This window comes from Anomaloglossus baeobatrachus, chromosome 2 (genome assembly GCF_048569485.1).
Source record: "Anomaloglossus baeobatrachus isolate aAnoBae1 chromosome 2, aAnoBae1.hap1, whole genome shotgun sequence".
Lineage (NCBI taxonomy): Eukaryota > Metazoa > Chordata > Amphibia > Anura > Aromobatidae > Anomaloglossus > Anomaloglossus baeobatrachus.
This window is the reverse complement of record NC_134354.1, coordinates 9,695,131-9,712,218: the sequence shown is the minus strand read 5'-3', so window position 1 is coordinate 9,712,218 and position 17,088 is coordinate 9,695,131. Positions and strand designations below refer to the sequence as shown.

Here is a 17,088-nt window from a genome sequence, read left to right as displayed (position 1 = left end):
CAGGTGGTTGGCCACGCCCACCGATGAGTTCACAGGCCCTGAGGCAGGAAAAAGCCAGTTAGTCTGTAGATAAGTTCAGGAGGTGAAGTTGAGAGGAGTGAAGGTCAAGTGCAGAGGCAGCTGTGCCCAGGTCTGCCGCCGTCTAACTCCAGGTGTCTGGGTCGGAGAACAGTCACCTCTGGCTAGGAGGCAAACGGTGGCCTCAGCCTGCAGGAGCCGGGGAGACGGCTCGGTAGAACCGTAAAGGACCGGGACAGGGTAGTGGCCCGCCGGAACCGAACACGGTCCCGAAACTACCGGACCCCGTTAATTAACTGATTGAGGTCTGGACTTTAGTTCCTTTCCCACCCAAGTCCTGACTGAAGACAACAGCCCACCAAAAAGCGATAAAAGCCACCTCTCAGGCTAAGAGATCCAAAGGGCCAGCGTCTGCGGGCAAACGGGCTCTCCCGACACACAACGCCGGGGAGCGGGACTCCCGTTGCTGAAGCACGGGCTGTCCACAGCTACAAAGAAGGTGCAGGAGAAAGGCGGAGACCACCAACCTGACTGGGGGACCAGACGCAGCCGGCTGTGGCACCGACCACCATCTTTTTGGTTTACCAGAGACTCTGTAGATTTGTAATAGTGAGTACAATTGTGCCCTCGGGCCACGCATCGCCCTGCACCGCCAAGCACCGACACATCACACCAAACGGGTCCCGGGGCCATCACCCCTCCCCATGGAGGGGTTAACACCAAAGCTGCACAACATCTCCCCCGGGGTGCCTAGTAAACAGCAGCGGTGGTGCCTACATTCACTACAACCCGTGGGTGGCGTCACGAACTTTAACAACAACAACCACGGCCTCGGTCGTAACCCTAAACCCCCTTCAAAGTGCCAGCCCCTTGCAGAGCGAAGTGACCTCCGGTCCGGAGGCGCTCGAGCCACCGACAAACGAGCCCGGATCCGAGCGGCTCGGCTGCAGCCGACCGCGGGACGGTACATAAGTTTTCTGGAAGAGATGGGTTTTCAAGTTCCATCTGAAGAACCAGAATTTCTGACATTCGCAGAATGGAATGTTTAACCGCACTGCTGAATGCTGCAGTTGATGGTTTTGAAAATACCTGGGCTCCCTGGGATTATTTTTGGGCCCAATTCAACAGCTAGGTTTGATTCACCCTTTGTCCCCACCTCCTTTCTTTATCCCTAGTATGGGAGTCCTCTGTCTTTGTCAATTTTGTTTGATATCCTTAAAAGGAACCTGTCACCAGATTTGGGCCTATAAGCTGCGGCCACCACCAGTGGGCTCTTATATATAGTATTCTAACATGCTGTATATAAGAGCCCAGGCCGCTGTGTACAACATAAAAATCACTTTATACAGTAATACTCACTGTGACGGGGTCCTTCTCCCATATCACAGAATCAACAGAGCGAGAGATGGGTGAACATTCCAAACAGCATTTAATCCAAGCAAATTAAATGGTCCATAACATAATCCACAAAACAGAGGGTAAAATTGGTCCAGCAATAAATGTCCAGGTCTCTCTGAGAAGTCGCAGCTTCTCCCAGAGGATCAATCCTTCTCTCTTCAAGTTCTCAAGCAGACTGTCTCATCCCCTCAGGTAAGCAAAGAAGTTAGGTGGATCCCAGGCCCACCTCCCCCCACACCTAGGGACAAACACTACAGGGGGTAATTACCTACAAACAATACAATGTAAACACAAGCAGTACAAATAATGGACAGTGAACCAAGCTTAAAATACGAATCTGCACAGCATGATACACCTCCCCCCATATCCCACCATCACACTCATCTAAGGGTACCTTCACACTTTAGCGATGCAGCAGCGATACGACCAGCGGTCTGACCTAGTCAGGATCGCTGCTGCATCGCTACATGGTCGCTGGTGAGCTGTCAAACAGGCAGATCTCACCAGCGACCAGTGACCAACCCCCAGCCAGCAGCGACGTGCAAGCGACGCTGCGCTTGCACGGAGCCGGCGTCTGGAAGCTGCGGACACTGGTAACTAAGGTAAACATCGGGTATGGTTACCCGATGTTTACCTTAGTTACCAGCTCACACCGCTTAACTTAGCGTGTGCAGGGAGCAGGAGCCGGCACTGGCAGCGTGAGAGCTGCGGAGGCTGGTAACGAAGGTAAATATCGGGTAACCACCTTGGTTACCCGATGTTTACCCTGGTTACAGCTTACCGCAGGCTGTCAGACGCCGGCTCCTGCTCCCTGCACATTCAGGATTGTTGCTCTCTCGCTGTAACACACAGCGATGTGTGCTTATCAGCGGGAGAGCAACAATAAAAAAACAAACCAGCACTGTGTGTAACGAGCAGCGATCTCACAGCAGGGGCCAGATCGCTGCTCAGTGTCACACACAGCGAGGTCGCTAATGAGGTCACAAAAACCGTGACTCAGCAGCGATCTCAGTAGCGATCTCGCTGTGTGTGAAGTACCCCTAGGGGGTGGTGCGGTGCAGACTGGTCAGATGGGTATCTCCATTCTCCGGTGCCAGCGCCTCCTCTTTCGGCCATCTTTGTCCTTCTTCTTCTGAAGCTGCGGTGTATGACGCGTCCTACATCATGCGCACTACAATACTTTCATCTCCCCTGTGCAGGACCCCAGTGTTGACTTGTGTGTATGACGTAGTGAGAAATCCAGGGACAAAACGTAAAAAAAAAAATGAACACACTGCATTTTTTTTTTTGTCAGAAGTTTGTGAGAATAAACTGCAGACAAAAACGCAACGTGTGTACAGCAGATCTGATTTCTCATAGACTTTGCTGGGAAGTCAAAAGTCAGAATTTTCTGACAACAAAACTGCACCAAAAAAAGTGTCGTCCGCGTGCCGGGGGCTCAGCCAGATCCGAGCGGTGCCCGGGAGAGGGGGGGCTCGGTCAGATCCGAGTGTCGCCCGGGGGGGAGGGCTTCAAAGGGTTCACATGTGGTGCACTGTTCTCATACCCAAAGGTTAACAGGACAGCATCTATACATTAAAACCTTCAGGTGTTGTCTTTTTCCTTTTTATATGTAATGATTATTTTGCATAAGTTTTGTTACCGTTTTTAATTATTTTTCTTTATAAATTGCTGAACCAAGTTGAAAGCCTAAAATGTTAAGTTTAGTCTTAGAAAGCAGAATCCACGGCCTTTCGTAGTGTTTGGCCTGTTGACTGTCGGACAGCAGTGTGATTCGGGGACTTCTCGCCCTGTGTGAGCGGTGGCAGCGTGTTGTGTATCCGGGGTGTGGGCTCTGTGTTGGGGGGCGGTTGAGAGTTTTCATCCTGAGTGGAATATTGAGAGAACGGAGATAGATTAATCCTTTGCAGTTGCTCCCACGTCACATACTGAGAAAGGTGTGACGGAGTATATGGCGAAAAGATAAAATTACCAAATGAATCCTCTCTCCTGCGCTGCCCCCGTATCCTTTCTTGCACTCCTGCTGAGCTGTCATATGGGGGAATGACCGGAGACCACACCGGCGGCGGTGCAGGAGCGGAGGCGTTGATCGGTAACGCTGCTCGTTCTGTTTTCTGCCATTTTCACCCCTTTAGCCTAACTGTTGATCACAAAAAACTCCTGTCAAAGACACACCTATGTTATTATGGGACACGGCGAAGGCAGTATTACGGGGCAGAACGATAGCACATGTTTCCTATTTGAAGAAAAAGGCTCATCTTAAATTTACTGAAACCTCCCATAAATTGAGGGAAGCATATACTTCTTTTCAAAAGCATCCTGATAGGGACCATAGAGATAGATGGGTAATAGCCCAAAGAGCTTTTAATGAGTGGGCGGAAAAACGGGAACAAATGGCTAGGTCAATGCAAGAAGCTACATTACATCGCTTTGGAAATAAAGCAGGGAAAATACTGGCCAACTTAGCGAAAAATAGGATTATAACTCAGGGACCCATGGAAATAAAAAATCAAAAGGGGGAGATACACAAAAACCCTAAGACAATAATTGAGACTTTAGGCACGTATTATAGAAACCTTTATTCGTCGGAAAAGCGAGACAAATTTCCTGATAATAATCTTTTATCTAAAGTGACACTACCTCGACTCACAGAAGAGCATCGCACTTTTCTGAATGCCAAAATTACGGGGGAAGAAGTATTGGGGACAATCAACTCCATGCATAATTATAAAGCCCCTGGCCCTGACGGATTTACGGGAGAATTCTATAAAACAGTAAAGGAAGAGATCTTACCTACATTACTAGAGCTGTATAATAGCATACTAGACGGTAATGCGTCTTTCCAAAATAATAACCGGGCATATATAAAATTGATCCCTAAACAGGGGAAGGACCCGAAGGAGCCGGGTTCGTATAGGCCCATATCACTTATCAACCTAGATATGAAGATAATGTCAAAGATTATGGCAAATCGTCTAGCTATAATTCTTCCCCAACTGATTTCCCCAGCACAGGCCGGTTTCATTCAGAAAAGATCAGGGACACTAAATATTAGAAAAGTTCTTCTTGTCCTGGATAGGGTTAACCTTCGGCCTCTGAAAGGAGAATCTCCCGCTTTGCTTACAATAGATGCCGAGAAAGCCTTTGACAATATTGAGTGGTCATGGCTTTATAGAGTTCTAGATGAAATGCGTTTTTCGGGGTCATTTTATACCTACATTAGAGAAATTTACACAAATCCGAAGGCTCAAGTTTACATTCCAGGATATCTGTCAGCCCCTTTTCCGTTACTGAAAGGAACCAGACAGGGTTGCCCCCTTTCCCCATTACTTTTTAATCTGGCTCTGGAACCATTGGTACGATTGTTATCTACACATAGCACCTTCCAGGGTATTTCTGTAAATAATAGACAAATTCAGTCAGCTTTTTTTGCGGATGACATTTTGCTTTTCCTTTCGAATCCAGCTCAGCAGGTCCCCGAGATTTTACAAATTTTGCGAGAGTTTGGAGCGTACTCAGGCTTCAAGATTAATGCGTCAAAGTGCGAGCTCCTATACCTGGGAGGGACAAATGTTCAAACACGGGAGCAGAACCCTTTTGAAGGAATTACAGTGGCTAAGTCATATATCACATACCTGGGAGTTAAAATAGGTAAGGTTCCGGCAACCCTTTATAGTCTAAACTATCCACCCCTTCTGAGCCAAATAGAGCAAGATCTTAAAAGATGGCACGACCTTCCATTGAACATAATTGGTAGAGTCCACCTAATTAAGATGATGTCGATATCAAAATTAATGTATCATCTTCAAACACTTCCCCTGCTTCTCAAGCATAAAGATATTGTCCAGCTAAATAGAGCTTTTTCACACTTCATTTGGAGGGGGAAACGCCCTCGTATAGGGCTTAAGAAGCTGATGGCATCTAAGGTTCATGGAGGTCTGAGTTTGCCGAACATTCGGGGTTACAATATAGCCTGTTTGACTAGATATATATTGGATTGGATTAAAGGCTCTAGGCATTATTCAGCGTTGGAGCTTGAGAGAGACTATGCACAACCTTGGGATCTGGTGGCATTGCTTCATACTAGGCAGGCTAATCTCCCTGTGAAAATCAAGCACTCTTCCTTATTTAAAGACACGATTGCAGTGTGGAAGGCGTTGAGGAAACACTACAAACTTCCCCATAAAATATCCAAATACTTGCCTATATGGGGGAATCCAGAGTTTGTGCAGGGGACAAGCAATAAGCTGTTTGAAGAGTGGAAGGTGAGGGGTATAAGGACTGTTGCTCATCTCTTGCACACCTCAGAACCTAGATGGTTGAGTAGAGATGAAATTATAGCGCAGTATGGCCTGGGGCCTAACCAAGTAATCCAATATGACCAAGTGAGATATAGTATTATGACTCAGTTGCATGATGTGACCCAGGAGGTAGTATTTAACTCTTTTGATTGTCTGGTAAAGAACTCAATAACTTCATCATCTATCTCTTTTCTTTATGGAGCCATGCGTGATCTATTAATAGGACAGCACCCAGAAGGTTTATTTAAATCTTGGGAAAAACAATTTGAGGACCCGTCTATGGGGGTAAAAATTAGGGGAGGGTGGAATGCTCTTCGTAAATCAATTTTAAATGAGAATTGGCGAGAAACCCAATTTAGAATTATGCACAAGGCAATTTATGGTTTTAATCTCCCTCCATCAGCAACAAAGCCAGACAGGCTTACGTATTGCCCTAAGTGTAAGAGTAGTGGAACTGATCTCCTTCACGGGTTGTGGTCCTGCCCCCATTTGAGTCCATTATGGTCACAGATCAAAAGTTGTATACAAAAGGTGTGGGGTCTTGAAGTTCGGCTCTCACCTGGGTTCGCTATTTTTCACCATTGGGAGGAGGGGAACGATACCAAAGGGAAGATGACTAACCCACCCAGACTTATACATGTGATACTTCTGGCAGCCAAGAGAGCGATACTAAAAAATTGGTTGGAGTCTAGGGTCCCCGCGATTGAAGAGATCTTGGGTCAGCTCATGCATCTTCTTGAAATAGAAGGATTGGATGCAGAAAGGAGGGCGGATAGAATACGACAGCACTTTAACAAATGGAAGAAATTCATACTGGCCTATTGTACTCGGGAGGAGATAGTCAGGATTATGTCACCTTTCAAAGACACAGTCTGGTATCATACTGAAAAATTGAAGGATACATTGGATGGCTTGGAGGTGGGGGAGGAAAGGCCGAAAGCTGACTAAAAGGAGAGGGGGAAATAACCGATGTGAGTGGGACTTCTTTATTATATGTCATTACCATGTTCACAAGGGTTCATTGGGGGGAATGATAAGAATGATGGGTTAAGGGGTCGCTGCTTTCCTTTGCTTTATCTTGCCATGTTATGGTTATTGATTTTAAAAATTGGTATGGAATTTGGGATGATCAAACATGACAATGTAATGTTGAATTTACAATGCTGAATTCGCTTATGCCAATGTTATGTTATTGAAAAATTTGAATAAAATATAGTTAAAAAAAAAAAAAAACTCCTGTCTGCAAAAAGTGAACAAAGATGAAAGAATTGTAGAAAGTGGAGACAAATCACTGATCTGTGCTAGATGTAAGGAAATCTGCTACCAATGTCTCTACAAATAAAATTCCCACTCTCTTGTGTGTCCACAGGTGTCCTCACTATCCTGGCCGTACTACAACTCTCATCATCTATCATCTATGTGCGGAGAGGATCAGACATCACCGACTGCAGCATGAAATGTCCCGGTCCAGACGGCGTCCTGCAGCTGTACAGAACATGCGGAGGACACGAGACGCGTCTCCTGGAGCTGTGGTGTGAGGACATGTGGCTCAGTAATTCCACTGAGCCCAGACTCCGGTATAACACGGGCACCGGGTGCTGGACCCTGAGAGACGCAGGGAAGAACGACTCCTGTGTGTACACTGTGGTGTATGATCACAAAGGAAACATATCCCGGACCACTTTACCCATCACTGTACTAGGTAAGAGCTCATGACATTGACGACAGAGCTAGCGATCTACACCCTGCACCAAGACCCAGGTCTGATGTGAATACATTTGAATTAGATTCCAGTTTGGGGCTCCCTCTTGTGGTCAGTGCTGGTAGTACAGTTGACCTGCTGAATGGGAACCAGCCAGCTGAGGAGGATTGGCAATTAGGCCATTCGGATTGGGCCTATATAACTGAGTAGTTTCCTCCTGTCTTTTTCTTCATAGTATAGAAAAAAATGAACTCTGGCACAAAGAAAAATGAAAATTATAGTCAAGATGATGCTTGAAATTCAGTTTGCTTGTTTTTATTGGTGCAAAGGTCAAACAAACAATTCTAACGTTTCGGCCCTATCATTCGGGCCGTCGCCAGAGATACTCTAGGATAGAATATACAGAAAGGAAAAACATGTGTTAGCAATCTCATACATGATACATAGTAATGTCATATCAGCACAATGTAAGTAAAGGTTGAGAATCAATCAATATTAACAAGACATAAATACTGATGCATGGTATAAATGGAAACAAGAAAAACAATACGTTCAATATTTGTATATAAAGAAATGTTATTCTCAAGAGAGGAGAAAAACACTCAATATTTTCCCTACAGGAATGTGACCGATTTCTCCTATTTCCTACCATTTTTCTACTAATCTTATCTCCTGCTCATGCTCAACATATAAAGGTTTGTGGATCATTATAGATCTTGTTTATTACATTTCTATCCCTTGCTCACCTATAACTATTTATACGCATATATATATATATACATCCACAGGTCCAGTCATATCTCCACTCCAGCCCTATTGGGTAATGGTCCCAAATTGGACTTATTGTCGAGGCGGGAGATGATGAGGGCATGCACTAATGTTTTTGCTGATTCTTGGTTAAGGAAAGCCCGGATCCGGGAGATATTTTTGAGTTGTAATCGGCATGAGTTGAAGAGGGCTTGGATGTGTGGCTTGAAGGATAGAGCAGAGTCAAGGGTTACTCCAAGGCAACGGAGCTTGTGAGACTGGGGAGAGCGAGCAACCATCGAGTTTGATGGAAAGGCTTGTTGGAGGAGATGAGTGAGGAGGAGGAGGAGGAGGAAAGACAATGAACTCTGTTTTGTCCATGTTAAGCTTTAGGAATCGTGCAGAGAAGAAGGATGAAATAGCAGACAGACATTGTGGGATTCTGGTTAGTAGAGAGGTAATGTCAGGTCCAGAGAGGTAGATCTGTGTGTCATCGGCATAGAGATGATACTGGAAGCCGTGGGACTCTATGAGCTGTCCCAGGCCGAAGGTGTAGATGGAGAACAGCAGGGGTCCAAGAACTGAGCCTTGGGGGACCCCGACAGATAGGGGGCGAGATGAGGAAGTGGTGTGAGAGTGGGAGACGCTGAAAGGTCGGTTAGGTGTGAAGAGATCCAGGATAGGGCCAAGTCTGTGATGCCCAGAGATGAGAGAATCTGTAGTAGGAGGGAATGGTCCACTGTGTCGAAGACAGAGGACAGGTCCAGGAGGAGGAGGATAGAGTAGTGTAGAGGGCAGAGGACAGGTCTAGGAGAAGGAGGACAGAGTAGTGTAGAGGGCAGAGGACAGGTCCAGGAGGAGGAGGACAGAGCAGTGTCGCTTGGCTTTGGCGGTTAGTAGATCATTGGTGACTTTAGTTAGGGCAGTTTCAGTAGAGTGATGCAGCCGGAAGCCAGATTGTAGCCGGTCAAAGAGGGAGCAGGAGGAGAGGTGTGAGGGCAGTTCAAGATGGACATGCTGTTCCAGTAGTTTTGAGGCGTAGGGGAGAAGGGATATGGGGTGATAGCTAGACACAGAGGATGGGTCAAGGGAGGGCTTTTTGAGGATGGGTGTAATGGAGGCATGTTTAAAGCATGAAGGGAATACACCACTTGTTAGTGATAGGGTGAAGAGATGGGTTAGGGCTGGGATGAGGACTGCGGTGATGTGATGTGATGCGATGGGAGCGGATCCAGTGCACAGGTGGTTAGATGTGATCTTGAGAGTAGAGTGGAGAGAGGTAAATGATAGCCAGTTGGAGGTTTGAGGGGGAATAGATGCGGACGGAGTGCAGCTCAAAAGAGGGGAGAGTAACGGAGGGTGGCAATGGAATTTGAGTAAAGGAACATTTGTCAGACAGGAGCAAACCAACTCCTCCACCATGCATGTTACTGAGGTGGGGGTATGAGAGATGAAACCCACCATAAGAAAGTGCAGCAGGAGAGTCTGGGTCGGAGGGGGTGAGCCAGGAGTGGCAGTATCGTGAGGGGATGAGCCAGGAGAGGCAGTGTTGTGAGGGGGTGAGCCAGGAGAGGCGGTGTCGTGAGGGGGTGAGCCAGGAGAGACAGTGTAGTGAGGGGGTGAGCCAGGAGAGACAGTGTAGTGAGGGGGTGAGCCAGGAGAGGCAGTGTCAGAGGGGGTGAGCCAGGAGAGGCAGTGTAGTGAGGGGGTGAGCCAGGAGAGGCAGTGTAGTGAGGGGGTGAGCCAGGAGAGACAGTGTAGTGAGGGGGTGAGCCAGGAGAGGCAGTGTCGTGAGGGGGGGTGAGCCAGGAGAGGCAGTGTAGTGAGGGGGTGAGCCAGGAGAGGCAGTGTAGTGAGGGGGTGAGCCAGGAGAGGCAGTGTCGTGAGGGGGTGAGCCAGGAGAGACAGTGTCGTGAGGGGGTGAGCCATGAGAGGCAGTGTCAGAGGGGGTGAGCCAGGAGAGGCAGTGTAGTGAGGGGGTGAGCAATGAGAGGCAGTGTCAGAGGGGGTGAGCCAGGAGAGGCAGTGTAGTGAGGGGGTGAGCCATGAGAGGCAGTGTAGTGAGGGGGTGAGCCAGGAGAGACAGTGTAGTGATGGGGTGAGCCAGGAGAGGCAGTGTCAGAGGGGGTGAGCCAGGAGAGGCAGTGTCGTGAGGGGGTGAGCCAGGAGAGGCGGTGTCGTGAGGGGGTGAGCCAGGAGAGACAGTGTAGTGAGGGGGTGAGCCAGGAGAGACAGTGTAGTGAGGGGGTGAGCCAGGAGAGGCAGTGTAGTGAGGGGGTGAGCCAGGAGAGGCAGTGTAGTGAGGGGGTGAGCCAGGAGAGGCAGTGTAGTGAGGGGGTGAGCCAGGAGAGGCAGTGTAGTGAGGGGGTGAGCCAGGAGAGGCAGTGTAGTGAGGGGGTGAGCCAGGAGAGGCAGTGTAGTGAGGGGGTGAGCCATGAGAGGCAGTGTCAGAGGGGGTGAGCCAGGAGAGGCAGTGTAGTGAGGGGGTGAGCAATGAGAGGCAGTGTCAGAGGGGGTGAGCCAGGAGAGGCAGTGTAGTGAGGGGGTGAGCCAGGAGAGGCAGTGTCAGAGGGGGTGAGCCAGGAGAGGCAGTGTAGTGAGGGGGTGAGCCAGGAGAGGCAGTGTCGTGAGGGGGTGAGCCAGGAGAGGCAGTGTCAGAGGGGGTGAGCCAGGAGAGGCAGTGTCAGAGGGGGTGAGCCAGGAGAGGCAGTGTCGTGAGGGGGTGAGCCAGGAGAGGCAGTGTCAGAGGGGGTGAGCCAGGAGAGGCAGTGTAGTGAGGGGGTGAGCCAGGAGAGACAGTGTCGTGAGGGGGTGAGCCAGGAGAGGCAGTGTCGTGAGGGGGTGAGCCATGAGAGGCAGTGTCGTGAGGGGGTGAGCCATGAGAGGCAGTGTCGTGAGGGGGTGAGCCAGGAGAGGCAGTGTAGTGAGAGGGTGAGCCAGGAGAGGCAGTGTCGTGAGGGGGTGAGCCAGGAGAGGCAGTGTAGTGAGGGGGTGAGCCGGGAGAGGCAGTGTAGTGAGGGGGTGAGCCAGGAGAGGCAGTGTCAGAGGGGGTGAGCCGGGAGAGGCAGTGTCAGAGGGGGTGAGCCAGGAGAGGCAGTGTAGTGAGGGGGTGAGCCGGGAGAGGCAGTGTCAGAGGGGGTGAGCCGGGAGAGGCAGTGTCAGAGGGGGTGAGCCAGGAGAGGCAGTGTCAGAGGGGGTGAGCCAGGAGAGGCAGTGTCAGAGGGGGTGAGCCAGGAGAGGCAGTGTCAGAGGGGGTGAGCCAGGAGAGGCAGTGTAGTGAGGGGGTGAGCCATGAGAGGCAGTGTAGTGAGGGGGTGAGCCAGGAGAGGCAGTGTAGTGAGGGGGTGAGCCAGGAGAGGCAGTGTAGTGAGGGGGTGAGCCATGAGAGGCAGTGTAGTGAGGGGGTGAGCCAGGAGAGGCAGTGTAGTGAGGGGGTGAGCCATGAGACGCAGTGTAGTGAGGGGGTGAGCCAGGAGAGGCAGTGTAGTGAGGGGGTGAGCCAGGAGAGGCAGTGTAGTGAGGGGGTGAGCCAGGAGAGGCAGTGTAGTGAGGGGGTGAGCCAGGAGAGGCAGTGTCAGAGGGGGTGAGTCAGGAGAGGCAGTGTAGTGAGGGGGTGAGCCATGAGAGGCAGTGTAGTGAGGGGGTGAGCCAGGAGAGGCAGTGTAGTGAGGGGGTGAGCCATGAGAGGCAGTGTAGTGAGGGGGTGAGCCAGGAGAGGCAGTGTAGTGAGGGGGTGAGCCATGAGAGGCAGTGTAGTGAGGGGGTGAGCCATGAGAGGCAGTGTCAGAGGGGGTGAGCCAGGAGAGGCAGTGTAGTGAGGGGGGGGTGAGCCAGGAGAGGCAGTGTCAGAGGGGGTGAGCCAGGAGAGGCAGTGTAGTGAGGGGGGGGTGAGCCAGGAGAGGCAGTGTAGTGAGGGGGTGAGCCATGAGAGGCAGTGTAGTGAGGGGGTGAGCCATGAGAGGCAGTGTCAGAGGGGGTGAGCCAGGAGAGGCAGTGTAGTGAGGGGGGGGTGAGCCAGGAGAGGCAGTGTAGTGAGGGGGTGAGCCAGGAGAGGCAGTGTAGTGAGGGGGTGAGCCAGGAGAGGCAGTGTCAGAGGGGGTGAGCCAGGAGAGGCAGTGTAGTGAGGGGGTGAGCCAGGAGAGGCAGTGTAGTGAGGGGGTGAGCCAGGAGAGGCAGTGTCAGAGGGGGTGAGCCAGGAGAGGCAGTGTAGTGAGGGGGTGAGCCATGAGAGGCAGTGTAGTGAGGGGGTGAGCCAGGAGAGGCAGTGTAGTGAGGGGGTGAGCCATGAGAGGCAGTGTAGTGAGGGGGTGAGCCATGAGAGGCAGTTTCAGAGGGGGTGAGCCAGGAGAGGCAGTGTAGTGAGGGGGGGGGTGAGCCAGGAGAGGCAGTGTAGTGAGGGGGGGGGTGAGCCAGGAGAGGCAGTGTAGTGAGGGGGTGAGCCAGGAGAGGCAGTGTAGTGAGGGGGTGAGCCAGGAGAGGCAGTGTCAGAGGGGGTGAGCCAGGAGAGGCAGTGTAGTGAGGGGGTGAGCCAGGAGAGGCAGTGTAGTGAGGGGGTGAGCCAGGAGAGGCAGTGTCGTGAGGGGGTGAGCCAGGAGAGGCAGTGTAGTGAGGGGGTGAGCCAGGAGAGGCAGTGTAGTGAGGGGGGGTGAGCCAGGAGAGGCAGTGTAGTGAGGGGGTGAGCCAGGAGAGGCAGTGTCGTGAGGGGGTGAGCCAGGAGAGGCAGTGTAGTGAGGGGGTGAGCCAGGAGAGGCAGTGTAGTGAGGGGGGGTGAGCCAGGAGCGGCAGTGTAGTGAGGGGGTGAGCCAGGAGAGGCAGTGTAGTGAGGGGGTGAGCCAGGAGAGGCAGTGTAGTGAGGGGGGGTGAGCCAGGAGAGGCAGTGTAGTGAGGGGGTGAGCCAGGAGAGGCAGTGTAGTGAGGGGGTGAGCCAGGAGAGGCAGTGTCGTGAGGGGGTGAGCCAGGAGAGGTCGTGTAGTGAGGGGGTGAGCCAGGAGAGGCAGTGTAGTGAGGGGGGGTGAGCCAGGAGAGGCAGTGTAGTGGGGGGGGGGGTGAGCCAGGAGAGGCAGTGTAGTGAGGGGGGGTGAGCCAGGAGAGGCAGTGTAGTGAGGGGGTGAGCCAGGAGAGGCAGTGTAGCGAGGGGGGGGTGAGCCAGGAGAGGCAGTGTCGTGAGGGGGTGAGCCAGGAGAGGCAGTGTAGTGAGGGGGTGAGCCAGGAGAGGCAGTGTAGTGAGGGGGTGAGCCAGGAGAGGCAGTGTCGTGAGGGGGTGAGCCAGGAGAGGCAGTGTAGTGAGGGGGTGAGCCAGGAGAGGCAGTGTAGTGAGGGGGGATGAGCCAGGAGCGGCAGTGTAGTGAGGGGGTGAGCCAGGAGAGGCAGTGTAGTGAGGGGGTGAGCCAGGAGAGGCAGTGTAGTGAGGGGGTGAGCCAGGAGAGGCAGTGTAGTGAGGGGGTGAGCCAGGAGAGGCAGTGTAGTGAGGGGGGGTGAGCCAGGAGAGGCAGTGTAGTGAGGGGGTGAGCCAGGAGAGGCAGTGTAGTGAGGGGGTGAGCCAGGAGAGGCAGTGTCGTGAGGGGGTGAGCCAGGAGAGGTCGTGTAGTGAGGGGGTGAGCCAGGAGAGGCAGTGTAGTGGGGGGGGGGTGAGCCAGGAGAGGCAGTGTAGTGGGGGGGGGGGGGGTGAGCCAGGAGAGGCAGTGTAGTGAGGGGGGGTGAGCCAGGAGAGGCAGTGTAGTGAGGGGGTGAGCCAGGAGAGGCAGTGTAGTGAGGGGGTGAGCCAGGAGAGGCAGTGTAGTGAGGGGGGGTGAGCCAGGAGAGGCAGTGTAGTGAGGGGGTGAGCCAGGAGAGGCAGTGTAGTGAGGGGGGGTGAGCCAGGAGAGGCAGTGTAGTGAGGGGGTGAGCCAGGAGAGGCAGTGTAGTGAGGGGGGGTGAGCCAGGAGAGGCATTGTAGTGAGGGGGTGAGCCAGGAGAGGCAGTGTAGTGATGGGGGGTGAGCCAGGAGAGGCAGTGTAGTGAGGGGGTGAGCCAGGAGAGGCAGTGTAGTGAGGGGGTGAGCCAGGAGAGGCAGTGTAGTGAGGGGAGGGTGAGCCAGGAGAGGCAGTGTAGTGAGGGGGGGTGAGCCAGGAGAGGCAGTGTAGTGAGGGGGTGAGCCAGGAGAGGCAGTGTCAGAGGGGGTGAGCCAGGAGAGGCAGTGTAGTGAGGGGGTGAGCCAGGAGAGGCAGTGTAGTGAGGGGGTGAGCCAGGAGAGGCAGTGTCGTGAGGGGGTGAGCCAGGAGAGGCAGTGTCGTGAGGGGGTGAGCCATGAGAGGCAGTGTCAGAGGGGGTGAGCCAGGAGAGGCAGTGTAGTGAGGGGGTGAGCAATGAGAGGCAGTGTCAGAGGGGGTGAGCCAGGAGAGGCAGTGTGGTGAGGGGGTGAGCCAGGAGAGGCAGTGTCAGAGGGGGTGAGCCAGGAGAGGCAGTGTCAGAGGGGGTGAGCCAGGAGAGGCAGTGTAGTGAGGGGGTGAGCCAGGAGAGGCAGTGTCGTGAGGGGGTGAGCCAGGAGAGGCAGTGTCAGAGGGGGTGAGCCAGGAGAGGCAGTGTCAGAGGGGGTGAGCCAGGAGAGGCAGTGTCGTGAGGGGGTGAGCCAGGAGAGGCAGTGTCAGAGGGGGTGAGCCAGGAGAGGCAGTGTAGTGAGGGGGTGAGCCAGGAGAGGCAGTGTCGTGAGGGGGTGAGCCAGGAGAGGCAGTGTCGTGAGGGGGTGAGCCATGAGAGGCAGTGTCGTGAGGGGGTGAGCCATGAGAGGCAGTGTCGTGAGGGGGTGAGCCAGGAGAGGCAGTGTAGTGAGAGGGTGAGCCAGGAGAGGCAGTGTCGTGAGGGGGTGAGCCAGGAGAGGCAGTGTAGTGAGGGGGTGAGCCGGGAGAGGCAGTGTAGTGAGGGGGTGAGCCAGGAGAGGCAGTGTCAGAGGGGGTGAGCCGGGAGAGGCAGTGTCAGAGGGGGTGAGCCAGGAGAGGCAGTGTAGTGAGGGGGTGAGCCGGGAGAGGCAGTGTCAGAGGGGGTGAGCCAGGAGAGGCAGTGTCAGAGGGGGTGAGCCAGGAGAGGCAGTGTCAGAGGGGGTGAGCCAGGAGAGGCAGTGTAGTGAGGGGGTGAGCCAGGAGAGGCAGTGTCAGAGGGGGTGAGCCAGGAGATGCGGTGTCAGAGGGGGTGAGCCAGGAGAGGCAGTGTCAGAGGGGGTGAGCCAGGAGAGGCAGTGTCAGAGGGGGTGAGCCAGGAGAGGCAGTGTCAGAGGGGGTGAGCCAGGAGAGGCAGTGTAGTGAGGGGGTGAGCCGGGAGAGGCAGTGTCAGAGGGGGTGAGCCAGGAGAGGCAGTGTCAGAGGGAGTGAGCCAGGAGAGGCAGTGTCAGAGGGGGTGAGCCAGGAGAGGCAGTGTAGTGAGGGGGTGAGCCGGGAGAGGCAGTGTCAGAGGGGGTGAGCCAGGAGAGGCAGTGTAGTGAGGGGGTGAGCTGGGAGAGGCAGTGTCAGAGGGGGTGAGCCGGGAGAGGCAGTGTCAGAGGGGGTGAGCCAGGAGAGGCAGTGTCAGAGGGGGTGAGCCAGGAGAGGCAGTGTCAGAGGGGGTGAGCCAGGAGAGGCAGTGTCAGAGGGGGTGAGCCAGGAGAGGCAGTGTCAGAGGGGGTGAGCCAGGAGAGGCAGTGTAGTGAGGGGGTGAGCCAGGAGAGGCAGTGTAGTGAGGGGGTGAGCCAGGAGAGGCAGTGTAGTGAGGGGGTGAGCCATGAGAGGCAGTGTAGTGAGGGGGTGAGCCAGGAGAGGCAGTGTAGTGAGGGGGTGAGCCATGAGACGCAGTGTAGTGAGGGGGTGAGCCAGGAGAGGCAGTGTAGTGAGGGGGTGAGCTAGGAGAGGCAGTGTAGTGAGGGGGTGAGCCAGGAGAGGCAGTGTAGTGAGGGGGTGAGCCAGGAGAGGCAGTGTCAGAGGGGGTGAGTCAGGAGAGGCAGTGTAGTGAGGGGGTGAGCCATGAGAGGCAGTGTAGTGAGGGGGTGAGCCAGGAGAGGCAGTGTAGTGAGGGGGTGAGCCATGAGAGGCAGTGTAGTGAGGGGGTGAGCCAGGAGAGGCAGTGTAGTGAGGGGGTGAGCCATGAGAGGCAGTGTAGTGAGGGGGTGAGCCATGAGAGGCAGTGTCAGAGGGGGTGAGCCAGGAGAGGCAGTGTAGTGAGGGGGGGGTGAGCCAGGAGAGGCAGTGTAGTGAGGGGGTGAGCCATGAGAGGCAGTGTAGTGAGGGGGTGAGCCATGAGAGGCAGTGTCAGAGGGGATGAGCCAGGAGAGGCAGTGTAGTGAGGGGGGGGGGTGAGCCAGGAGAGGCAGTGTAGTGAGGGGGTGAGCCAGGAGAGGCAGTGTAGTGAGGGGGTGAGCCAGGAGAGGCAGTGTCAGAGAGGGTGAGCCAGGAGAGGCAGTGTAGTTAGGGGGTGAGCCAGGAGAGGCAGTGTAGTGAGGGGGTGAGCCAGGAGAGGCAGTGTCAGAGGGGGTGAGCCAGGAGAGGCAGTGTAGTGAGGGGGTGAGCCAGGAGAGGCAGTGTAGTGAGGGGGTGAGCCATGAGAGGCAGTGTAGTGAGGGGGTGAGCCATGAGAGGCAGTTTCAGAGGGGGTGAGCCAGGAGAGGCAGTGTAGTGAGGGGGGGGGTGAGCCAGGAGAGGCAGTGTAGTGAGGGGGTGAGCCAGGAGAGGCAGTGTAGTGAGGGGGTGAGCCAGGAGAGGCAGTGTCAGAGGGGGTGAGTCAGGAGAGGCAGTGTAGTGAGGGGGTGAGCCAGGAGAGGCAGTGTAGTGAGGGGGTGAGCCAGGAGAGGCAGTGTAGTGAGGGGGTGAGCCATGAGAGGCAGTGTAGTGAGGGGGTGAGCCAGGAGAGGCAGTGTAGTGAGGGGGTGAGCCATGAGAGGCAGTGTAGTGAGGGGGTGAGCCATGAGAGGCAGTGTCAGAG

The 17,088-nt window shown here is 54.1% G+C and overlaps 1 protein-coding gene across 3 annotated transcripts in view; it reads left to right on the top strand.

Moving 5' to 3' along the window:
* LOC142280852 (uncharacterized) overlaps window positions 1–17,088 on the top strand; it is an 80,173-nt gene that overhangs the window by 25,049 nt on the left and 38,036 nt on the right. For all 3 annotated transcript variants that reach the window (XM_075332785.1, XM_075332787.1, XM_075332786.1), the window contains one exon: window positions 7,087–7,419. In XM_075332785.1, the coding sequence (XP_075188900.1) occupies window positions 7,087–7,419 (333 nt within the window). The remainder of the gene's footprint in view (window positions 1–7,086; window positions 7,420–17,088) is intronic.